Raw genomic sequence first — 25,969 nt, 5'->3', positions numbered from 1 at the left:
TAGATGGTAGACACTGCTGCTACTGTGCGTCGATGGTGAAGGGAGTGAATGTTTGTGGATTTGGTGCCAGTCAAGTGGGCTGCTTTGTCCTGGACGGTGTCGAGCTTCTTGAATGTTGTGGGAGCTGCACTCATCCAGGCAAATGGAGAGTATTCCATCACACTCCTGACTTGTGCCTTGTAGATGGTGGACAGGTTTTGGGGAGTCAGGAGGTGAGTTAATCACCATAGGATTCCTAGCCTCTGACCTGGTCTTTTAGCCACAGTATTTATATGGCTTGTCCAGTTGAGTTTCTGGTCAATGGTAACCCCCAGGATGTTGATAGTGGGGGATTCAGCGATGGTAATGCCCTTGAATGTCAAGGGGCGATAGTGAGATTCTATCTTGTCGGAGATGGTCATAGCCTGGCACTTGTGTGGTGTGAATGTTACTTGCCACTTGTCAGCCCAAGCATGGATATTGTCCAGATATTGCTGCATTTGAGGATGGAGTTATTAAGTGTTTGAGGAGTCATGAATGGTGCTGAACATTGTGCAATCATCAGCAAATACCCCCACTTCTGACCTTATGATGGAAGGAAGGTCATTGATAAGCAGCTGAAGATGGTTGGGCCCAGGACACTATCCTGAGGAATTCCTGCAGTGATGTCCTGGAACTGAGCTGATTGACCTCCAACAACCACAACCATCTTCCTTTGTGCTCGGTATGACTCCACCCAGTGGAGAGTTTTCCCCTGATTCCCATTGACTCCAGTCTTGCTAGGGCTCTCTGATGCCACACTCGGTCAAATGCTGCCTTGGTATCAAGGGCAGACACTCTCATGTCACCTCTAGAGTTCAGCTCTTTTGTCCATGTTTGATTCAAGGCTGCAATGAGGTCAGGAGCTGAGTGGCCCTGGCAGAACCCAAACTGGGCATCAGTGAGCAGGTTATTGCTAAGTAAGTGCCGCTTGACAGAAGTGTTGATGACCCCTTCCATCATTTTACTAATAATCCAGAGTAGACTGATGGGTTGGCAATTGGCCAGTTGGATTTGTCCTGCTTGTTGTGTACAGGACATTTTTCCACATAGCCAAGTCGATACCAGTGTTATAGCTGCACTGGAACAGCTTGGCTACGGGTGCAGCAAGTTCTGGAGCACAAGTCTTCAATACTATTGCTAGAATATTGTCAAGATCCATAGCCTTTCCAGTATCCAGTGCCTTCAGCCATTTCTTAATATCACGTGGAGTGAATCGAATTGGCTGAAGACTGGCATCTATGATACTGGGGACCTCCGGAGGTAGAGAGGTTTAGGGAGGAAATTCCAGAGCTTGGGGCCTTCGATACTGACAAAATGGCTACCAATGCTGGAGTGAGTCAAATCAGGAGTGCACAGGAGGCTGGAATCAGAGGAGTACAGATATCTCTGAGGGTTGCGAGGCTGGTGGAGATTTCGGAGTTAGGGAGCAGGAATGTGAAAACAGGGATGAGATATTTCAAATTTCAGTTCTCCTTAACCCGGAGCCTTTGCAGGTCAGTGAGCACAGGGTGATGGGTGAACAAGACATGGTGCGAGTAAACACAGGGACAGTAGAGTTTTGGATGACCTCAAGATTACAGGGAGGTTGAATGTGGGAGGCCGGCCGGGAGTGCGTTAGGATAGTTAAGTCTAGAAGTAACAAAGGAATGGATGAGAGTTTCAGCAGCAGATGAGCTGAGACTGGGCTGGAGTCGAGCGATGTTACTGAGGTGGAAATAGGCGGTCTTAGTGATGATGTGGATATGTGGTTGGAAGCTCATCTTGGGGTGAAATATTTCATCATGGTTGTGAACAGTCTGGTTCAGTCCCAGACAGTTGTCAGAGAGAGGGATGGAGCAGGTGTCTGGGGAGTGGAGTTTGTAGACGGGACTGAAGACAATGGCTTCAGTCTACCCAATATTTAAATAAAGGAAATTTCTGCTAATCCAGTACCAGATATCAGACAAGTCAGGATGGTGTGTGACTTGGAGGGGAACTTGGAGGTGATGGTGTTCACATACACTTGCTACCCTGGCCCTTCTAGGGTGGAGTTTGAAGGTTTGGGAGATTCTGCCAAAGTTCTGGCCGAGTTGTAGAAATATAAATCCCCTCTGCTTCACCAATTCTGGAGAAGAGTCTTAAGCGCTCAAAATGTTAACTCTGTTTCTCTCACCACAGATGGTGCCAGATATCCCTCTCCTTCACCCCCGTCTCTCACTCTAATCTCTCTCTCCCCTGCACCCACTCCCATTTCTCTCTCTCCCTCTCATCTGCTCCCATAGAGGCTAGAGTCTTGTGTAGGTCCAGACCAGGTGGCAGGTTCCCTTCCCTGAAGGACATTAGTGAACCAGTTGTGTTTTTATAACAATCCAGCAATTTTCATGGTCACTTTTTCCTATTGCCGGTCCCACAAATTCCCAGATTCATTCAGCTCAATTTCACAACCTGCCTTTGTGTTTTTGTGGGTTCTCTCTCACTCCCTTTTTTCTGTTTTAAATCAATTTCACAGGGGATTAGAAGGGGAGGATTTGTAGTCAGGAAACTGAAACCAAACATCACATCAGGATCTGACGGAGTCGCCCAATGTATCATAACCTGAATATCATTAGGTTTTGAACATGGAGGGAAAAGGCACCGTTCACAGTGGGGAGAAACTGTGGAAATGTGGGGAATGTGGGAAGGGATTTATCTACCAGTCTCAGCTGGAAACGCATTGGCGCAGTCACACTGGGGAGAGGCCATTCACCTGCTCCGTGTACGGGAAACTATTTACTCAGGTATCCCACCTGCTGAGCCACCAGCGAGTTCACACTGGGGAGAGACCATTTACCTGCTCCGAGTGTGGAAAGGGATTCACTACCTCATCCCACCTGCTAAGGCACCAGCGAGTTCATGATTCATGACAGTGATTGGATTTTGCTGTTAATCACATCCAGGACTGAACACTGTTCATTGGGGGCTGCTAATGTTAATATACTCCACATAAAAGTCAAATAAAATAGTTTAGTGTTAAACACAATACGCTGAGTCTATTAATCCAGCGCTACCCAAACCTTTTCCTGGTGAAACCCCATTTTAATGTCTCAGACTTGGTGTGACCCTGGAGTGAAAATCTGGGGGTTACAGGAGATGTTGAGCGGGGCGGAGGCTTCAAACCGACAGTTTGGACAATCATTATTCTGCAGAGAGCACTTCAAGCAGCTAAATACTTGCTCTAAGCTCCATGGAAATTTAATATAAAGTCTACATTGTAAATTGGACTCATGTATAATTAACTCTTAATAATTCTCTTTATAACTCTATAATTCTTCACTAAATAAAATCTTCAAATTCCATTTCTGCAAGTACAGGATATTTCATATACATGACTGCCAATTACACACACAAGCAGATTTTATCATAGTCACTGCAATATGGTTTCACTTATATTCAACAGAAGCTATTGGTGTGATGTACAGTCAGAAAGGTGTTTTCTCCTCTACAAACATTTTATGGCTCATAAAACTTTTCATAATGCTGAAAATATGCTTTTTTAAAAACTGTATATGTATATCTCTCAAATTTAGACTAATTTACACAAGCTTCAGCCTGTCTGCAGCCTTTGACAATGTTGACCACACCATTCGGCTCCAACACCTCTCCACTGTCGTCCAGCTGGGTGGGGCTGCTCTCTCCTGGTTCCATTCTTCTCTATCTAATCATAGCCAGAGAATCACTTGGAATGTCTTCCCTTCCCACTCCCACAGTTACCACTGGTGTCCCCAAAGGATCCAGCCTTGGCCTCCTCTTATTTCTCATCAACATTCTCCCCACAGCGACATCATCTGAAAACACAGTGTCAGTTATCACATGTACACTGTCAGTGCCCAGCTCTACCTCACCACCACCTCTCTCCACTTCTCCACTTTTGTTAAATTATCAGACTGTTTGTCTGATATCCAGTGGTGAATGTGCAGAAATTTCCTCCAATTGAATATTGGGAAGTCTGAAACCATTGTTTTCATTCCCGAGCTACCAACTCCATTCCTCTTCCTCACAACTGTCTGAATGTAAAGCAGACTTTTTGCACACGTGATGTCAGGTTTGACCCGAGATGCGATTCCAACTCGTGTGTGTGTGTGTGTGTGTGTGTCCCAGTGAGTTTCCAGTCACACTGATGATGTGAATCTTCCCCACAGACAGAACAGACAAACATTTCTCCTTCCGTAATCAGAGGCTGATCATTTATGAATTGTGTTTCTATAAGATCTTGCAAGATTTTTGGTTTGATTTTCCCACCTGAAAATCTTCTCCCTCTAATCCCCTGTAAATAGAGTTTACAGAAGTGTTTACTGTCAGTACATGATAGAAATTCAGAACAGACAATTCTAGTTTCTATGGAATATTCCTTCTCCATTCATTTCCCCCAAGTCCATAAACCCCTGTCCCACACATTCCTCCCCCTCTCTGCTCATTGTTCCAGATTCAGTGCCCAGTCACCTACTAATTCTTTTTTCCTCTCCAGATTCTCTCTCTTCCTGTCCATAAAGTGGTGACTCAGCCTGTGCGTCAATCCCATTCCTTCACTCTAATTCTACCAAATAATTCAACTCAAAACAACAAATCATCTTTGATGACTTGATTAGTCATTTGGATGTTTGGAAAGAATCACCTTTTTTCCCAACTGTGGAGAACAGAAAGTCCAGTGATTAATTCAGAGCTTACTTCTCCCCAGGTCTGTTCCAACAAGCTGTGTCTATCCGAGTTACATTGATACAGACTTACTCACTCAGTAAGTGATCAGATCTCACTGAACTATGACACAAGCTGTGTCTATCTGAGTTACATTGATGCAGACTCTCTCACTCAGTAAGTGATCAGATCTCACTGAACTATGACACAAGCTGTGTCTATCTGAGTTACATTGATGCAGACTCGCTCACTCAGTAAGTGATCAGATCTCACTGAACTATGACACAAGCTGTGTCTATCTGAGTTACATTCAAACAGACTCAATAAGTGATCAGGTCTGACTGAATTACAACAACAAATGCAACAACATATATTTATATCGAGCATCTAACATAATACATTGTCCCAAGAAGTTTCACAGGGGCATAAGGACATATTAGGTCAGATGACCAACTGCTTGGTCAAAGAAGTCAGTTCGAACGAGTGTCTGAAAGGGGGAAAGTGAATTAGAAAGGTGGAGAGATTTAGGGTGGAAATTCCAGAGCTTAGGGTCCAGGCAGCTGAAGGCCCGGCCACCAACGGTAGAGTGATTAAAACTGGGGATGAAGGACATCTGGTAATGGTGCTCTGTATATGTGGGCCCCATAGCCCAGGCTTGAAGCCAAAATCTGAACTTTGGGTCATAGTTTGACTGTCCCGGGTCTCAGAGAAAAACAATTCCCCAAATAAACATCTTGAAGGATTTTTGTTTATTGATACCAGAAAAAGTTTGGACCAGTTGAGTCCTCCTGTGTACTCGATGGAGATTGAACTTAACAGAGTTAAAATCCTCTGGATTTCAGTGTCAAAACAAGAATATGTTTTAGCAAAAATAAAAATATATAAATACTGAAATACTGAACAGCACAAACCTGGAGAAATACACAGCAGGTCAATCACCATTAAAAAGTGATAAATTAATCGTCACTGTTTCAGGCTCCGCTGGTATTGAATACTCTTCATGACATCATCGCACTGGGACTGGATGACATCATAAGAGTCCATTGTTTCTTAATGACCCACATCAATAACAAGAGGAAATATTAATAAACCTGAGCACATTATCTAGGCTGACACTCCAGGGTGACACTGAGGGACTGCTGCACTGTCAGAGACAGCATCCTTCACATGGAACTTGTGGAGGCTCTGGTCACAATCTTCCAATCCTCCTTATACTGTAGTGGTGACAAAGGGCTGACAGATTGTAAATGTTACACCCCTGTTCAAAAACACAGCAATTCCAGGACAATCAGCTTCATATCAGTTGTGGGAAAAGGCTGGAGACAATAATCTGGGAGAAAATCAATTGGCACTTGGAAAAGTATCGGTTATTTCCAGCATTTTCTGGTTTTAACACTGATACTTCCCTGGATCCCAAGGCTCTCTGGGAGGTGTAGGGAGCTGGGACGTATCCATGAGAGTAACCAAAGGTCTGAGAACTGAAAGAATCTAGAGTTAAGAGAGGAGAAAGGATCCAAAAAGGGAGCCATTAGGAACAGGACATCAATCAGTCTCCTCTTATCCTGGAGAAATCAAGGACTCGACATTCTGAGAGTTTGAAACAAAACTGATTTATTTAACAGACTTCAAGATATTAAACTTCAGCCCAGTTACAGGGATTATGAACAGCAATAGAAACAAACCAAAACTGTCAGAATGAACACAGTTCAGTTCTGGATGTGATTAACAGCAGCAATAACAGCAGAATCCAACCCCTGCTGTCACTTGTGAACTCGCTGGTGTCTGAGCAGGTGGGATGACTAAGTGAATCCCTTCCTACATTCGGAGAAGGTGAACAGCATCTCCCCAGTGTGAGCTCGCTAGTGTCTCAACAGGTTGGATAAATGAGTGAATCCCTTTCCACACTCGGAGCAGGTGAACACTCTCTCTCCAATGTGAATTCACTGGTGTACACTGAGGTGGAATGAAGGCTGAATCTCTACACAGGAAGTGCAGCGGAATGGCCTCTCCTTGTGTGAATTCGCTGGTGTCTCAGCAGGGTGGATAACAGAGTGAATTTCTTCCCACACTCAGAGCAGGTGAATGGTCTCTCTCCAGTGTGAATTCGCTGGTGTCTCAGCAGGGTGGATAACAGAGTGAATCCCTTCCCACACTCAGAGCAGGTGAATGGTCTCTCTCCAGTGTGAATTCGCTGGTGTCTCAGCAGGGTGGATAACAGAGTGAATCCCTTCCCACACTCAGAGCAGGTGAATGGTCTCTCTCCAGTGTGAATTCGCTGGTGTCTCAGCAGGGTGGATAACAGAGTGAATCCCTTCCCACACTCAGAGCAGGTGAATGGTCTCTCTCCAGTGTGAATTCGCTGGTGTCTCAGCAGGCTTGATGACTGAGTGAATCCCTTCCCACACTCGGAGCAGGTGAAAGGCCTCTCTCCAGTGTGAATTCGCTGGTGCACTTTGAGGGTCGATGAAGTCCTGAATCTCTTTCTACAGGAAGGACAACTGAATGGCCTCTCCTCAGTGTGAATTCGCTGGTGCTTCAGCAGGTTAGAGGACCCAGTGAATCCTTTCCCACATACCGTGCAGGTGAATGGTCTCTCTCCAGTGTGAACGAGCTGGTGTGTCAGCAGGTATGATGACTGAGTGAATCCCTTCCCACACTCGGAGCAGGTGAATGGTCTTTCCCCTGTGTGAATTCGTTGGTGTGTCAGCAGGGTGGATAACTGAGTAAATCCCTTCCCACACTTGGAGCAGGTGAATGGTCTCTCTCCAGTGTGAACTCGCTGGTGTGTCAGCAGGTGGGATAACCGCTTGAATCCTTTCCCACACTCGGAGCAGGTGAACGGCCTTTCCCCAGTGTGACTGCGTCGATGGGTTTCCAGTTTGGATGGACAATTGAATCCTTTCCCACAGTCCTTACATTTCCACGGTTTCTCCATGGTCCAGGTGTCCCTTGTCTCTCTAAGTTTGATGATCAGTTGAAGCCTCGTCCACACAGAGAACACGTGTACAGTTTCTCCGCACTGTGAATGGTGTGATGTTATTTCAGGCTGTGTAACTGGTTAAAGCTCTTTCCACAGTCAGTTCACTGGAACACTCTCACTCGGGTGTGTGTGTGTGTCTCGGTGCTTTTCCAGTCACACTGATGTTTGAAATCTTTCCCTGCAGACAGAACAGACAAACGTTTCTCCGTCCACATTCAAAGGTGATGATATTCAAGTCCTGATGAATCGAGTGACTGTGTCAGATCTTGATGTGATGTTTGGTTTGAGTTTCCTGCCTGAAAATCCTCCCCTTCTAATTATCTGTAAAAGGAGTTTATAAAAGCCATCACTGTAAGAACAGGATATAAATTCAGAGCAGACAATTCTAGTTTCTATGGAACATTTTTTCCTCTCTTGTTCCCCCAAAGCTGCAAATCCCCATCCCACACACTCTCCCTCCTCCCTGTGCTGAAATCCAGACAGAGTTTTGGACAATTCTTTCTGTATCTTTTTAACAAATTTTTACAACTGGAGTTGACAATATGTCTGATCATTCACTTCAGTGATTACTCGTGACAAAACATTAATCTGAAACCCCCTGACCAACCATACAGAATAGCAGATGTTAACCTTGTGTCCAAAACTTCATATGTGGAGATTTAATGAGTGATTGTGAAGGTGGTTTCTCCCAATGTCCCAGAGTTTCCTTCCTTCCTTCTCTCCCTCTCTAACTAAGTTAAACCTGGGATCAGTCTCATGGCCCATTCTGGTGCCTGCTTCTCTTCCTGATGACTAATTAACTCCACTTAAATACTGAGAAGTCTGAAGATACTGTTTTCAGTCCCTGCTCCAATCTCCATTTCCCAGACACCAACTCCATCCCTCTCCCTGGGAACAGTGTGAGATTAATCCAGTCTGTTCACAACCTCGGTGTTACATTTGATCTCGAAATGGGCTGCTGACCTCATGTCTGTGCCATCACTAAGATCGCCTGTTTCCACCTCCGTAATATCACCCGACCTCACCCCTGTCTCAGGAGTGTCTCATCTGCTGCTGAAACCCTTATCACTGCCATGTTTACCTCCAGACTGGACCATTCCAACACACACCTGGCTGGACTCCCACATTCTACCCTCTGTAACCTTGAAGACATCCATATTTCTGCTGTCTGTGTCTTCACTCACAGCTAGGCTGGTTCCCCGACCTTCCTTGGCTCCCGTTCAAGCAGCAACTTGATATTAAAATTCTCATCCTTGTTTTCAAATCCCCCAATGGCCTCCTCTCTGTGGCTCCTGCAGACCCACAACCCTCTATGATATCTGCACTGCTCTAATTCTAGCATTCCCTGTTTTAAATGTTCCACCATGAGTGTCCGTGCCTTCAGTTCCCTCGACCCCAAGCTCTGAGATTCTCTCCCTCTGTCTACCACACTTTCCCCCTTTAAGACAATTGAGTATTAATAAAAAAAAGACATTCTGTTAAAACATTTTATCCTGTACTCATCAGGATAGAGGGAAGAACACCAAATTTCAAAAATTATCAGTCAGGCTAGTAATGTGGCTCACTTACACTTGCTAGAAGCTACGTATGTTCATCCACAGGGACCTGTCCTCTGCAGGCGGAAGGAACAAGTCCAGGCACGGGGTCTTTTGTGGAATTAAACAAAAGCAGAGGGGATGACAGGTCCTGGCTGTATTGTCCATGGCAACAACCAATCAGAGCCGACGGGCCAACCAATCAGCACCCTTTTCTCTTGCAGTATAAATTGTGGTTCCCTTTGAAATTTGGGATTCTTGCGTCTGTCCTGGTGAGTGCAACAGGAAAAGCTTTGACAGCTTGTCTCTTTTTTCGTTAATAATCAAATTCTGTACAAACAAGCGACTATTTAAGTATTTTGGTCACCTCCTTCTGTGTCTGAATGTTATACTTTATTTTATAATTTCCCTGTGAAGCTCAATGGGATGATTTATGATATTAATAGAAGTTGTTGTTCTTTCTGATTTACCCTGGTCTCCTGTTTTACAACAACCCATTGATTTCACCAAACTCTATCTCTGATTTATTGTCCTTCCTACGGGTCATTCATCCGGGCCTGCAGCCTCTGTAAAGATCGCGACCACGCATGCTCCCTGTTGGACATTGCCCCGTATAAAGATGGTGACGGCACATGCGCTATGCTGCTTCTTGCCCCCTATAAAGATGGTGACCGCACATGCGCTCTGCTTCTTCTTGCCCCCTATAAAGATGGTGACCACACATGCGCTCTGCTGCTCCTTGGCCCCTATAAAGTTGGCGGCCGTCAACTCGGGCCTACTTCCGGAGAAATGGCCTAATCTGTGGTTGGAAGGATGGTTCCTTATTGAGGGTTTAGGACAGAGACCGTGAATTCATAAAGCCTCCCAACTCACCCGCCAGCCCTATCTAAGCTCGCGGTTCTTTTTTCCAGCTCTCAGTCCGCACTCGGTCTTTGTAAATCCCGCATTTTAAATCCGCTCGCTCCAGCTCTCCTCACGCCCGATTTCACGCTCTGCACATGCGCCAAGTCACAATGATTGACGGCAGCTCCGGACCAATAGGGACAGGGGGCGGGCCTGGAAGACCAGCGGGAGTGGCTGTTCCTCCGGCCAATCGGAGTGAATGAGTCCGTGGCCGGACTTGAATTGGAGCATGCGCAGCGCGGGTGGGGATCGGGATGAAGGGGTCGGGTTGAAAGTCCAGCGGGTGAGAAAGGGCCGAGTGCAGGAGAGGAATGGAGCTGGAGGGTGGACTGGGAGGATTCACAAACACCCGGTGTAGGACTCCAAACCCGGATTACAAACTCCCGGAGCCCAGTTTACACCCAGTGTTTGGAAACTCCTTTTACAGGGGGTTAGAAGGGGAGGATTTACACACAGCAAACTCCAACCCAGAGAAATGTTTGTCTCTTCATTTCTATCCTGGACTGACAGGGATGGATTTTTTATAATCTCCTTTTTACAGGATTTTCAATGGGACGGATTTGGAGACGGGGAAACTCAAACCAAACATCACATCAAAATCTGACAGAGTCACTCGAGTCATCAGGTCCTGAATATCATCGGACTTTGATTGTGGAAGGAAAAAGGTTTGTCTGTTCCGTTTGTGGGAAAAGCACCAACATTTTCAAAATCCTGGTTAGACTGCACCTGAACCACTGTAATAAAAATAAAAAATGCTGGAAGTACTCAGCAGGCCTGGCAGCATCTGTGGAGCGAAACAGAGTTAATGTTTCGAGTCAACATGAAATTTCATCAGGACAGGAATACTGTGTTCAGTTCTGGGCATCACACTTTAGGAAGGATAGACTATATTGGCCTTAGTGGGAGAGCAGTGCAGATGTACCTGAATAACAACTGGACTCCAAGGGTTAAATTATGAGGAGTGGTCAAACAAATGCATCAGAGTAATTACAGCACAGAAAGAGGCCGTTCAGCCCATTGAGTCCATGCCAGCTCTCAGTAGAGAAGTCCAGTCTGTCTCATTGCCCCGCTGTGTCCTCAACCCCCTGCATATTTATTTCACTTAAATGCTGGTCCAATTCAATTTTAAAGCATTGATCATGTCTGCTTCCAGCCTGCTCGTAGGCAGTGAGTTCTGGATCAGGTTCCAGCACCTTTTCAGGTAGAATGTTCCAGATCCTGACAACTATTTGTTGGTCCAGAAACTGCTGATCTCGATGTTAAGTGTGGAAGGTTGTAAAGTGCCGAATTGTAAGATGAGCTGCTGTTCCTCGAGCCCCCATTGAGCTTCATTGGAACATTGCAGGAGGCCAAGGACAGAAAGGTCAGAGTGGGAGTGGGGCAGAGAATTAAAATGACAAGTGACCGGAAGCTCAGGTTCAAGCTGACAGACTGAACGGAGGTTGTTCCACAAAGTGATCACCCAATCTGTGTTTGGTCTTCCCAATGTAGAGCAGATCACATCGTGAGCAGTGAATACAGTAACTAAACTGCAAGAAGTACAAATAAATCACTGTTTGGTTTCATCGTGCATAACCTTGAGAACAGCCTGAAGAAAGATACTTTACTTGGAAGAATAAAGGTTAAAATATAATTACATTGTCTATCTCAGGGTGTAATCCAAGAACAACACCTTGTATTTACAGGAAGGGTTGTGGGGCTGGAGGAGGTTACAGAGATACTGAGGATCCGGTTGACATTGTCTATCTCACCGGTGTCAAATTCATTTTCCATGGTGGCTCTGAACCAATATCCTGACACTGGGCAAGGGTCACATTCAGCAGAATTCATAAAAATGGAACTAGATACAAATAAACTATATCAGTATTTACCGACACCTCGGTTTTATTTATTGTTCCTGCTGCTCCCGGTACCCGGCATCTCTTCACTTAAACTGTCACATCAACACTCGGGGCAAATGACTGGGCTGAGGCCTGTCTCAGATAAAAACACGAGGACCACTTGTCACCACAGAATCTGTCGCAGAAAAACGGAGTGAACACTCAGAACGCAGAGGTTTGTCTAGGAAGTCTTTATTAAAGTCGTGATATCTTTTTTTTTTGCAAAAATATACTTTATTCATAAAATATCTTCAATCACATTCCAAACCATTCCAAAAACACTATTACAAGGGTACAATCCGGTTCAACTTTTACAAAATGCATCAGTACAAACAATATTACAATCATTTACAGTCTTTCATTTTGAGCTGTACAGCCCGAGGGGGTTTAAACATTTCCCAGTCCCTCGGTGCACTGTGGCAGAAAGGTCTTAGACAGCGACCCTTCCCCATTGCACCTTTGCAGCAGCTGCCCCAAGCTTTAGTGCGTCCCTCAGCACGTAGTCCTGGACTTTGGATTGTGCCAGTCTGCAACACTTGGTCGGGGACAACTCTTTGTGCTGGAAGACCAACAAGTTTCGGGCAGACCAAAGCGCGTCTTTCACCGAGTTGATGATCCTCCAGCTGCAGTTGATGTTTGTCTCGGTGTGTGTCCCTGGGAACAGCCCGTAGAGCACAGAGTCCTGTGTCACCGAACTGCTCGGGATGAACCTCGACAGCAACCACTGCATCTCTCTCCAGACCTTCTTTGCAAAGGCACAATCCACAAGGAGGTGAACAACGGTCTCTTCCCCACCACAGCCCCCTCGAGGGCAACGTGCAGAGTGGGTGAGACTCCTGGCGTGTAGGAAGGATCTGACGGGGAGGGCCTTTCTCAGCACCAGCCAAGCCACGTCTTGGTGCTTGTTGGAAAGTTCTGGTGATGAGGCATTCTGTCAAATGACTTTGACAGTCTGCTCAGGGAACCATCCCACAGGATCCACCCTCTCCTTTTCCCTTAAAGTCGTGATATCACGGAGAGCCGAGTCACATACAATGGAGTGAACCAGTCTCTGCCTAACACCTCTTTACACACATAGATATAGCAAAAGGTTCGTGACAGAAACTTGGGCAATTACAATAGTTTCAAATGGTTTCAAAAGATAGCGATCAGTGTTAATGGTTTAACGATTAGACAGGACAATGTCAATGGTTTAGCAAATAGACAGGACAATGTCAATGGTTTAGCAAATAGACAGTGATAATTGGTTACATATCCTGGGCAATGCACACACACAATAGTTTTTTTCCCTTAGATTTTGCCACCGTATCTGACATCCGGAGCCCCTTAGTCTGGGAAGGTAGCACTGGCCCTTTGATTTGCTAATTTATGTGCTGGCTGCGTGACTGTTTGTGGACAGTCTACAGTAAATTACATTATACATGTATTTTAAGTTTATTTCTCTCACAAATATGTGTATTTTATTTCATTCACAATTATACGTGTATTCTATTTCATGCACAATTGTACGTGTATTTTATTTAATTCACAATTATAAGTGTATTTTATTTCATTCCCAATTACACACATATTTTATTCCTCCACAGTCCCTCCTTGTTAATCTTTTCTTTTAGATTAACACCAGTGAGGAATAATATCTTCATCATCATACGGGGGTTCATAACCATGAGGAAAAGGCCGGTCCCTGGCGGGGTAAACTTTCTCATCCCACCAGTGGGCTTCGCTGGGACCAGTGCACATCATTTGGGGAATGATTGGGGCACCCCCTAATCCAGTGGAGACACTATTGATAATCTGGGAGCAGCAAATCCGTAAAGTAACACACGCACAGCACCCTATGATACATGCTACGACTATCCCAATTAAAAAGTAAAGCAACCAACTTCCCCAACCGGAAAACCAACCTAGTATTGTAGACCACTGAGAATCTTTTTTATAAAAATCGCTCGAACTTTCCCCAGCCTTCTTCATTTCTTGTACCTTGTCCATGACATGCTTTCCCAAGTCAGTGATATTTTCAGAGACATCGGGGACATAAGTGCAGCACTCTGAGCCTATCATAGCACAAGTGCCACCTTTTTCAGCTAGAAGGAAGTCGAGGGCCATCCCGTTTTGTAATACGGTTAGGCGTAATGCTATCATTTCAGTGGTGCTGGCTGAGATCTGCTTCTGTGTTTTAATCAGAGCATCAGCCATTGAATTAGCGACTTTTTCAAGCGCAGCTGCCAGGTTGATAATTTCACGTGAATTACGAGCTGATCCATAAGGGGGCAAAGCAATCATCCAGAATCGTTCAGATTCCGAGATGCCACGGCGATGTAGGCGCCGATGTGGGTGCATATCTGATTTACCTATATGGCGAAGATAGGGATTTAAGTATGCTAGGTAGCAACAGCCACTCCAGGTGGGAGTGGTTTTGTTCTTTTCCGAATTTCCCACAGACATGTTAGAGAAAAAGGACAGCTGAGGCATCCCAGGCAACCAGGGGTAGCTTTATCTCCACAAACCCAATATGTACCATTAAGAGGGTCTGGTGGATGTTCAGGACTGGCGGACTTTCGGACAGATAGGCCAAAGATGTATGATACTATAGTATGACAGGAGCTTCATCCCAGATCATAAGTGCTCAGTGTAAGGCTGGAACGCCAGCAGGTGGCGTTTACCGGCTTTAGTGGGGATCTAATTCTAATCCCATGTTCTGTATAGTTCCACCCATTGGCAGGTGGAGAGCGACGGAACCAACCCCTAAACGTATTGTGCTGCGGTGTTACAATATCAAAAGTTCGAATGTCAGCATACTCAGTGTCATTTAGAGGGACAGCACGCCAATTACCCGTCTCTCCCCCATGTTGGGAAGTCTGGGCAGAAATCCAACAGGCAACCTGTCCTACCTCTCTAGCATAGGTGCGGCATAGAGACAAAAAGTGTTGGGAATCCTTTGGGTACCCCCCCTCAAAATATAGCAAAAAGACAGAATATAGCAAAAGGCAGTATCCAATATATAATGCAAATTAGTTCACTGATAATGACGGTTATCAGACTGCCGGACAATGTTTTTTACAATGAGTGGCGTGGACCCAATCTTCCTCCCTTTAATCTTCAGGGCTGTTCGAGTTGTTAGCAGCACAAGGTAGGGTCCTTTCCACCCTCTCATGCAATTCAGCTGCTGTTTTGCATAGAGGAAAATGAGTACAAATCCAACCTTTAGTCCGATGAACTTGCGAGGCTATGGCCTGCATTCGTTGAACCGCAGAATTGGTATTCCATGCCCTCGCAAGGACCACGCAGGACAGGATCCAAATCAGAGTCAGCATTCTGACGGCTCAGTTAAAGTTCTTGCACAAGCACTTCCGTCAGAGGTCAGCGTCCGCTTGACGTGCGATGCGTGGATCCACAAGGGCGTCCTTCAACCTTTGCGGCCATATGGGTGGTGAGCAGGACTTGGAAAGGCCCTTCCCATTGAGGTTCCAAACAGTTCTTTCACCTGAAGGTCTTTACTAGGACTAGGTCCCCGTGCTGGTATTGATGGCAATCTTCAATGGTGGGCTTTTTCTGAGCTTCTACTACCTGTATATGCAAGCTTTTGAGACAGTTAGGGTGAGAGCGCATAGTCATGAGCACCAAGGGTAGAGCTTCAGGCCCTTTCAAACTGGTTTCTTCACATAATTTAGCTAGTTTGTTTTTCAGAATACCATTTTGTCTTTCCACCGCTCCAGTGGACTGGGGGTGGTATGGGCAGGACAGGTGATGGTTGCATTGTAAGGCCTTCAGCAGTTCCTTTATCACGTTAGCAGTAAAATGAACAACAATTTTACAACAACAACAGCATCATTTCCTCGGGTGGGATACGCCTCCACCCATCGCGAGAACAAACATACTAGAACTAAAACATAATTATATCCCGTACATTTAGGCATTTGTATAAAGTCCAATTGTAGGTGTACAAATGGGCCCCATGGCTGTGGTCCCGTACCAACAGTCACTGTGGGCGTCTTGCCTGGGTTATGTCATTGACATAGGTATGACAGGTATTACTAATACAATGCCTATTAGCAAATTACTATTCACTATACATTCAACATTCATTCTACATACACGTGTTAAACCCCTGAGCTGGCAACCGGTCAAGTCATGATTCTTGTGTCATGAGAGATTCAATAAATGCTTATTAGTTACCCATTAAGGGACTACCCCTTCATTAATCTGTCTTAAATGTTCTTGGGCTTGTTCCAGTGCCCAAAATCCATAGGTGTTGCATACATCATTTCTGCTCACTTCATCTGAAATATTTTTACTTATTTCAATTAATTTATTGATAATCCCTGCATGACTTTCGAGCACGGTAGCCAGACTTTGGATTAACCAAGGATGTCCCTATATTAAATATCATAGTGGCATCATTTATCAGGCTGCGCCTAACGCGGTTCCCTCCCAACCCTGATCGCATCTCGCCATTGAACTGAACTGCTTCAGTCATCAGTTGGCGCGTCAGAGCCGTATAGAGTGCTTGGGTATGGGTTGAGCACCATTGGGGCAGAGCAACACCGGATACATTCAAGACTATGGGTACCAGTTCATGGTGTACATTATCATACAAAACTTCTGATTAACCAGTACCAAACCATTCGTCGGTCCTGGATGCACAGTCGGACAAGATGGATCAGTCAGTGTGGTTTGAGGGGCTTCAATTATCTCTACTCAGACTGTGAAAGTAGAGGTGGGAGGTGGCTGGGTCGTGGCTCTTTTGGGCGGACCTCCCATGCTGGATCTGAAGCAAACCCTTACTACAATTTGAAAGCACTTGTTCTCCTACTGTTACATTTATCATTCCCCGTTGCGTGTCGCATTCGGCACTGTCCATGCTGTACCAAAGTTCCTCCTGCTGTGCGGGATGAGCAGTGATGATCCCCGACCTTGTTGCCAGTACTGATAGGCCCACGACCAGGATCGTAGATCTGTGGAGACATTAACATCGGTTCCCGTTCTCTGGGTTACCGCTTGGTCAATTGTCATGTATCTTTAACTGTGTGTAATGCCTCCATTAACTTCCCGTTCTCATATCTTCAAGAGTGCATATATCACCTGTCATAATTACCTGGTATGGTCCATTGTTGCTCTTTTGATTTGCCTGTTTCCATATCCTTAATCACCTGTCAGTCTCTGACTTCCTCTCTCCACTCATGTAATTGCCTACTTAATTCCCTTACATTGTCCTGTATTTTCCTTTCAGTGACCCTACACCTCCCACTATAATACCTTCAGGTAATTGCATGGCCCTTACCTGTTATCATTTCAAATGGGGTGAACCTGTCGGTCCTGCTTGGTGTAGCCCATGGCGCATTAGAATATTGGACTGTTCCCTGTCTCTTGATTGATTTTTTTTTTAAAAGTTCAGTTCATCCTTTCCACCATCCCTGGACTCTGGGGGTGGTAAGGAATATGGAATTTCTGTTTAATCTCCATAAGATTATACACTTCTTTAATGTCTCTCCCTGTGAAATTAGTTCCCTGATCTGAATCCATCTGGTTAGGCACTCCCACTCCTTCCAGTTTACTCTCTCCTGCTGCTGTCTCATGTCAGACCTCAATTCCTTAAACAACTCTACAATGCACCTTCTTATCCTATCTTTCAACGGCTCAGTATCTTCATTTCCAGTGATGGTTCTCTCTGGGAACCGCTTAACTCTGCCTGTCATCAAGGTGTTAATCCTATGGTTTTATTTTTTGTAGCTCACAGGCACATTAATATAATCAATAATACATCTATTTAGCCTTTTTCCAGCTTTCCCTTTACCTCTAAGTTTTCTTTCCTGACCATGATCCTCCTAAGGTTCTCTGGAGTTCAGTTTCTCTATTGTCTTGATTGTTTAAAATGTTTCCTTACTCTTTAGGCCATATTAACTATTCCATTTCAACGGGGATCTCTGTCTCTAGATCTTTGCTTATCTCCCCCTGTGCAGTTCCAATGCCTCAGTTGATGGCCAGATTATCAAATTCATTTCCCTTATAACAGTTTGTACATTATGTCCTCTTTCCCTGACTCATTCTCCTACTTGCCTCATACCATATGACACTTGCAACAGCTACCATCTTATCTTGTTCAGGTTGCCTGGAGAGACTTTAAAATATTCTCATAACAATTTTAAAAACAGAAATCAGGTATTGACATGTTTTGCTTCCTTTTCTTCTTCTCAAAGATTTTATTGTCTTAAAAGAAACCCACTAAATTGTGTCTGACCCTTTTCTTTTAGAATTATCCCAGATTCTTTAACTTAGCCAAAAATTGGATTTCTGCCAAACTTTGCCAAGGTCTTGAGCTTAGCTTCATATTTTGGGAACAGACTTACAAACACAAAAGCTTGCAGCATTTGAATTAGTGCCAATTGTTGTCAGGCCTTTTAAAATGAAAATTCCCTTTTGAGAACTTTATCAAGAACCAAACCTCAAATTTTTAAACTTTGTAAGAACTGTAATTTACATTATCAAAATTAAAACAACCTCTTTTTCATGTGTAATGATTTGTATCCAATTTATAATTTAAGTATATTTATCGACACATTCTTTATCTTAGATAGCATCCTAGTGATTCAAAGTAACCTGTTAAATTACACTGCACTTTACATCTCAAGATTGTCCCAAATTCAAATTCCAGTGCTTTTGGAAAGCAGATTTCCTTTAATATTTAATTCGCCTCTTCTTAAGAAACCCCTTTTTATCCGTTGGAACCATCTAGATCTTGTGTTTATGTCTTTTCGTTTTCCTAGGATCCTTCTGAATTTCAAGCAATTTCTTTTTCTCAGAATTTTAGAATACTAACTCGTATGTATTAATCCCAATCAGCTAGGAAGCTGATGATGAGGGTTATTCCCTACTAGTCTGCGAGGGGGTGGTACAAGGGTTGGTTCATCTCAAACAAAGGCAAGCCCTGTTTTATCTTTACACTACCTTCAAATTACGATTTTTGCCAGAAATCTCAACTCAAACCGTATACTCAAAACTTTGGAATATTTGAATAAACTTTTCCTTTAATCTAATATGGGGCTTTCGACTCTAAAGTGCTCAACTACACACACAAGACAATTCAGGGAAGGAAACATATTAAAGCTCACATACAAGTGCTTCATTGCACACAAAAAACACATATATAAAGGTATGTATCGATACTCCTATAATATTGAACTTAACTCTAAACAAATCTTCGAGTAGCAGTGGGGAAATAAAGGGATCTTGAAGGCTCCACCTATAGGGACCTTCAAACTGACGAAAGCTCACATTTTCTCTGCTGCTGCTTGTGAGTTGCTCATTAACCCCCTAGGGGTACCCTCTCTCTCTCTCTCTTCAGCACAAACAGCTCTTGTAACTTAGATCAATTCATTCTTTTTTTTTTAAGTTACAGAAAATTCAGTCGCGGACTATCTACCTCCCTTAAAACATATAAGCACTCAAATCTGTCCCGATTAAAAGTTCCAGCTGGTGGGAAGCTCTCTCCTTTACTTTGAGTCCATTTAACCCAATCAGAAACATATTGGACAATTTCAGGACCGTAATGGACATACATATAAGCATTTGGGGTTCCCTTTAAAGGGGGAACCTGGAGTTTCTTTGATGTCATATTTCCCATTTTACTTAATAATTTACACAAAAGAAAACACAGAAATTACTTACTTTTCACCTCCATGGGACTCGGACCCCTGGGTATACTACTACTACTTTTTTTTTTACCTCCATCCATTTTTCATTCCGTTTTCTTGCCCATCTTCAAAGTTCCTGATTTAAACTCCGGTTTCGCCGGTTTCGGTTTGTTCTTAGTACTTTGAGAGGTAGGGGGAGTGGCAGAGCCCGCTCTGCTGTTGCGACCTCCCATTTTTCTGAAAAGAAAACACAATTAACAGCGCGGCGCGTTTCCTACCCTATGCGCTCACCGGTGTTTAAGAGTTCCTGAACAAGTCCTCCAGTTCTTTGGGTCACTTAAGTCTCTTTGGTCGGTAGCTACCCTTTTACTCGCCGTCCCCTTCTCAGCTGGGACGCTGATTCACTGCAATCTCCTTTTCAGCTAGGATGCAGTTCGCACTCTCCCTAACTTGGGAGAGGTATTCCTCCCTTTTTTCCGCGAGGGTTCTTTTTTAGAGATCCGACGGCCCAGGATTTCAATCACCTCTCCAACGTAAGAGGTTACTGGGCATCAGTCGGATCCCATCCTCGTCGCCAATTTGTCGCGGAAATCGGAGTGAACACTCAGACCCAGGAGGTTTGTCTCGGAAGCCTTTATTAATCGTGATATCACGGAGAGCCCAGTAGCATACAAGGTAGCTAGCTGACACTCTGAGGAAGCATCAGAGCACACACGTATTTATAGTAGAGGTTGTACATATCAAAGAGCTTGAAGGTGATAAGACTGTCTAACTTTCAATGATCAATTACATTGAGAATCATTGTCACACAATTAGTCTATTCTAAGTTTATGACTATACAGGATGTTGGGGGAAGCTCACGTAGTAATAAAAAGTGAGACAGAGAATAGATAACCATGCTTGACCTTATCTTTAGTGCTAGGGGGTGTACACTCTAGAGAACAGATGACCATTGCTTGATACTGTCTTCTTGTGTTGGGGGCAGACATCCCAGCCCCGTCTCAAGGACTCCAGGAAGCCTGCCCATGACACTCCCCTATCTCCCCTCCTGCTCAATTAGCTGGCAGCTGCAGGTGTGCCTGCAAGAACAAAAGAGGGAACTGTGCTGTAGTATTCCACTATGGTGCTAACTGTTCAACCCTTAGTTGACCTGTAGATGTATTTTATTCTTCCACACCATGTACACCACATTAACAGCATTACCCTTATCAACCACACTGTTAACTCTTGAAAAACCTTAAGCAAGTTAGTTTCACATGATTTTTCCTTAACAAACTTGTGCTGGCTTTCCTGAATTAGCCCACATTTGCTTAATTGACTATTAATTTTGTCCAGAATTATCACCCCCAAGGTTAAACTGACTGGTCTGGTAGTTGCTGGGCTTATCATTACACCCTTTTTGAACAAATGTGTATGATTTGCAATTCTCCTGTCCTCTGTCACCACACATGGGTCTGAAGAAGATTGGAATAATATGGTCAGTGCCTCCACAATTTCCACTCTGAATTCCCTCAGTATCCTTGGATACATCTCATCCAATCCTGGTGCCTTGTCAACTTTATCAGACAGCCTATATAATACCTTCTCCTTATCAATATTAAACACCACAAGTGTTTGAACTACCTCCTCTTTAACCATGACCTGTGCAGCATCACCTTCTTTGGTAAAGACAGATGCCAAATATTCATTTATACCTCATCCATGACCCCTGTCCCAATGGGTAAATCACCTTTTTTTAAATCCCTAATCAGCCCCCTTTCTCCTTTTACCACCCTGTTACTAGGTATCAGCCAGAAAAGGTGTTTTGATTTCCTTCCATTTTAGTTGCCAGTCTCTTCTCATACTCTCTCTTTGCTTCTCTTACTTTCTTTTTCCAATTCCTCTCTGAATATTCTTTCTTTACCCTGTCTCTTGGTTGTATTAGCCACCTGATATCTCTGTTAGCAGACTTATTCATTTCATCTTAATCTCTTGTTATTTAGTGAGCTGTGGATATGTTCGCCACACCTTCCTCATTTGTAAGAATATGTCTCAACTGTGTCTGATCAATTTCCTCTTTAAGGCAGCCCATTCTTCAACTACAGTTTCTCCTGCCAACCTTTGATTCTACTTTACTGGGTCAGATCCACTCTCACCCTATTGAAGTTGGTTTTCCCCAGTTAATTATTCTTTCTCTTACAAGTAATCTTTCCCCACAGACAGACCAACTGTTAACCTTCCAGGTTTAAAGGCCGACGATATTTAGGCCCTCACGAATCGAGTGACTCTGCCAGATCTGAATTGATGTTTGATTTAAATTTCCCATCTGTCAACCCTCCACTTCTAAGATCCAGTATGAGAAATTTACAAAAACACTAACCGTCAGTCCAAGATAGAAATTGAGAAGTGACAAACATTTCTCTTGGTTTGAGTTTGCTGTGTGTAAATCCTCCCCTTCTAACCCCCTGTAAAAGGAGTTTCCAAAATCCATCCCTGTCAGTCCAGGATAGAAAGTCACAACATTCTCTCCTCCTGCTACCTGGACCAGGATGACCGCGCATGCGCCCTGCTGCACATTGCCCCTGTGAAGATGGCGGTTGTTAACTCGGGCCTGTCTCCGAGAGGAGACGCGGGTCTGAGTTGTCTCCTCTCCATTCGGTGTAACCGCAGGACCGGTAGCTTCTTATTCAAGATTTCAGACCTTCACAGGGTCTTCATGAAGCCTCCCCGCCCACTCCGCCGCCTCCATCCCTCCCCACTCACCGCCTCCTTTTACTCGCCTGTGTTCGCCATTTCTCAGTGTCTTCCACCAGCTCCAGGTACAGATGGTACTGCGCATGCTCCAGTCAGAGATCGCAATGCGCATGTACCAGTCACTGCCAGCTACTGCGCATGCGCGCGGACCGCCTGTCGTGAGGATAGGGCACATTCTGCCCCCCACTGAATGCTGGGTAAACGTACCGCCATTGAAAGGCCTTTTCTGATAAGATAATTATGTTTTATGATCCGATGATGATTGGCGACATAGCGCCAATATATAAAATTATTGAGTCAATTGATATTGTAACTATAGTGCATGGCCCCTCCACCATAGTTCTGACCTGGATGTAATTAACAACAGAACAAACCCTGACAGTTAGATCTGAACCCACTGGAGTCTCAGCAGCGGCGCGGACAAGTGATTTTTCTTCCCATATTCTGACTACTGAAACTCTGTCTTGTCAGTTGGAATGTAGCAATTGTGGATCCAATCCTTTCACCTTCTAAAACTGGAGTGTTAGCAGGTGGGCAGTGAGTAATCCCTTCACACACATGAAGTATCTGAATGGTCTCCCACAGGTGTGACTGTGCTGCTGTGTCAACAAATGTAATAATGAGGTGAATCCATTTCCACGTTCAGCTGGTGTGATTTCACGGTGTGATTTTGCAACATGAGTTTCAGCTCACACTGGGATCTCAAACCTTTCTGAGAATGAGCTCAACCACAGTTAGAGAAAGGTGGTGCTGTTTTTCTGAAATAAAAAAAACAAAATATTGGAATATTTAGCAGATCTGGCAGTGTCTGTGGAGAGTGAAAGATGTATTTAAATTTCAGGGCTGTGACTTTCCATCAGGACTGCACTGCATCAGTGAGCAGACTTGAAAACTTAACTCTATTTCTCAATTCACAGATTCTTCTGGATGTGCTGAGTATTTCCACGTTTTTCTGCTTTTATCTCTGATTGAAAAAGTTGCATATGAATTGTGCATTAGATTTATTAATGACTAACGTATATTTATTCTCAACCATCTACAAGTGGAAAACTCTTCCACTTGTCTACCCTGTCAACCCCTTTCATTATTTTAAAGGCCTTAGTCAGGTAATCCCTCACTTCTTCAAGGTAGGCATCCCTCATTTTCTTTTCCAGAGAAAAACTTTTCAATCTGTTAAATCTCTGTGAATTTGACATATTTTCCAATTCTGGCATCATTCCAGTAAACCTTTTTTGCACCATCCCCAGTGCTTCGCTCCTTCCTATAATATGGAGACAGAACTAATCTGAGCATCAAAGTCACATTGTCCCAAATTCCTGTATGTTGTAAGGATCATTATGGCAGTGGGAGAGGGGACTGTGGTTTCGAGCTGTTATTCACCATACCCTGTTTCAGCCATTCTCCCATTAGCTGAAAATAAGCTTAGATGAAAGGAGCAGATCTAATTAGCCGCTCTGTGACATTATGAATCAATTACAAAGTTGTCTCTCAGCCTTACAGTGAAGCAGAGGGTATTTTTCATTCTAAATTTGCTAATTATACCATTAAGAATACCTGTCAGAGCATGACTGGATTTCAGCATGGGGCCAGTGTAAAGCTCATTTAACATGATTACCAAGCAGTGAAGAGGTGAATTTGTAATACACATGCACCTTGTTTGTGCATTTCCCAGATTAATAGTTGCACTGAGTCTGTTGTTCTCCATCTTGATATGTTCAAGTTGGAAATCCATAAATATTTGGGCACTAAAGGATATGGTGATAGGATGGGAAAGTGGAGTTGAGCTGGAAGAACATTTAATGGTGGAGCAGGCTTAAGGGGCCTTTTGGTCCAACCCTTCTACTATTTCTTGTGTTCTTATGAACATCACTGTGAATCATTTCCATTCAAGCACAGCAGATGCAGCAGCACCCATCCACCTCCTCCCTTCCCACATTCCAGGGCCCCAAACACTTTCCAAGGGGCACAGTGATTTACTGGTACTTCTTGCTATTCAGTATTGTCTATTCACTGACCACAGTGCGGTTTTCTCTACATTGAGGAGATTAAATCCCAATTGGGCAACTGCTTTGTGGAACATCACCTTTCAGTCTCCAAGTGTGACCCTGAGGTCCTGGTCATTTACCAGTTTATTCTCCACCCACTCCCACTTTGACCTCAACCTCCTGCACTGTTCCAATGAAGCTCAATAGCAGCTCGAGGAACAGCAGCCCATCTTTCATTGGACACTTTACATCCTTCTGGACTCAACCTTCATTTTGACAATTTCAGATCATAACCACTGCTCCCATTTTTTCTGACAGTAGGTGCTGGTAATGGTTCTTCTTTTACCATTTATCTCTCCTCTGGGCCTGTGTTGTTTCTCCACTTGTCCCATTAGTTTATTTCCTTGGCTCATTATCACCCAATGCTGCCTTGCACCATCATCCCCTTTGTCATTTAATCACGAGTTCAGGCTCGGACAAGGGGGATCTTTAGAGACAGTTTGTCCCGGTGGGCTAGTGGAAGGGAGGGAAGCAGCAGAGGCAGCTGATCAGATTGTGTCAATCTTAGTGACAAAGAAGCTCCATGAGCTCCTCACACTTGTTGTTGGAGGTGAGGATGGAGGAGACAGGGGAGAGGGAGAGCCCTTAAAAAGGAACTAACTTGTGCTAGAAATATCAAAACGACTCAACTGTTCATCGCAAAGCTGATTTATTCCAATTTTATACAGAATCTGTAACTGGGCTGGAGTTTATTAACATCAAAAAGGAACTAACTTGTTAAAAATACTAAAAAGGTTCAACGCATTGTGTTTAACACAATGCTGATTTATTTGACTTTTATCTAAGTGGGCTGGAGTTTATTAGTGTCTACAGAAACACATTATAATGAACATACTTCAGTCCTGAATGTTATTAAGAGCAAAATCCCATCACGACAGTTACTTGTGAACTTGCTGGTGTCTTAGCCGGTGGGATGACTGACTGAATCCCTTCCCACATTCAGAGCAGGTAAATGGCCTCTCTCCAGTGTGAACTCTCTGGTGTCTCAGCATGCTGGATGACTCACTGAATCCCTTCCCACATTCGGAGCAGGTAAATGGCCTCTCTCCAGTGTGAACTCTCTGGTGTCTCAGCAGGATGGATGACTGACTGAATCCCTTCCCACATTCGGAGCAGGTAAATGGCCTCTCTCCAGCATGAACTCTCTGGTGCAGCAGCAGGTTGGATGACTGAATGAATCCCTTCCCACATTCGGAACAGGTAAATGGCCTCTCTCCAGTGTGAATTCTCTGGTGTTTTAGCCGGTTGGATGAACAACTGAATCCCTTCCCACATTCAGAGCAGGTAAATGGCCTCTCTCCAGTGTGAACTCTCTGGTGCAGCAGCAGGCCGGATGACTGACTGAATCCCTTCCCACATTCGGAGCAGGTAAATGGCCTCTCTCCAGTGTGAACTCTCTGGTGTCTTAGCCGGTGGGATGACTGACTGAATCCCTTCCCACACCTGGAACAGGTGAACGGTCTCTCTCCAGTGTGGACTCGCTGGTGTGCGATGAGATGAGATGATCGTCTGAACCCAGTCCCACAGTGAGAGCACCTGAACGGTCTCTCATCAGTGTGAATACGTTGATGGGACTTTAGTTCCACAGAAC

At 44.3% G+C, this 25,969-nt stretch overlaps 2 protein-coding genes across 2 annotated transcripts in view; both read right to left on the bottom strand.

Moving 5' to 3' along the window:
- The window catches only part of LOC144698012 (uncharacterized), a 621,009-nt gene that overhangs the window by 385,605 nt on the left and 209,435 nt on the right, over positions 1-25,969 (bottom strand). The window lies entirely within an intron of this gene.
- Positions 1-25,969, bottom strand: part of LOC144698011 (uncharacterized) — a 360,246-nt gene that overhangs the window by 333,952 nt on the left and 325 nt on the right. The window contains exons 2-3 of the mRNA XM_078569955.1: positions 25,269-25,771; positions 6,739-7,114 (exon numbers count right to left, since the gene is read on the bottom strand). Coding sequence (XP_078426081.1) covers positions 6,739-7,114; positions 25,269-25,771 — 879 coding nt within the window. The remainder of the gene's footprint in view (positions 1-6,738; positions 7,115-25,268; positions 25,772-25,969) is intronic.

This window comes from Cetorhinus maximus, chromosome 23 (genome assembly GCF_964194155.1).
Source record: "Cetorhinus maximus chromosome 23, sCetMax3.hap1.1, whole genome shotgun sequence".
Taxonomy (NCBI): domain Eukaryota; kingdom Metazoa; phylum Chordata; class Chondrichthyes; order Lamniformes; family Cetorhinidae; genus Cetorhinus; species Cetorhinus maximus.
This window is presented reverse-complemented; position numbering and strand designations above follow the sequence as displayed.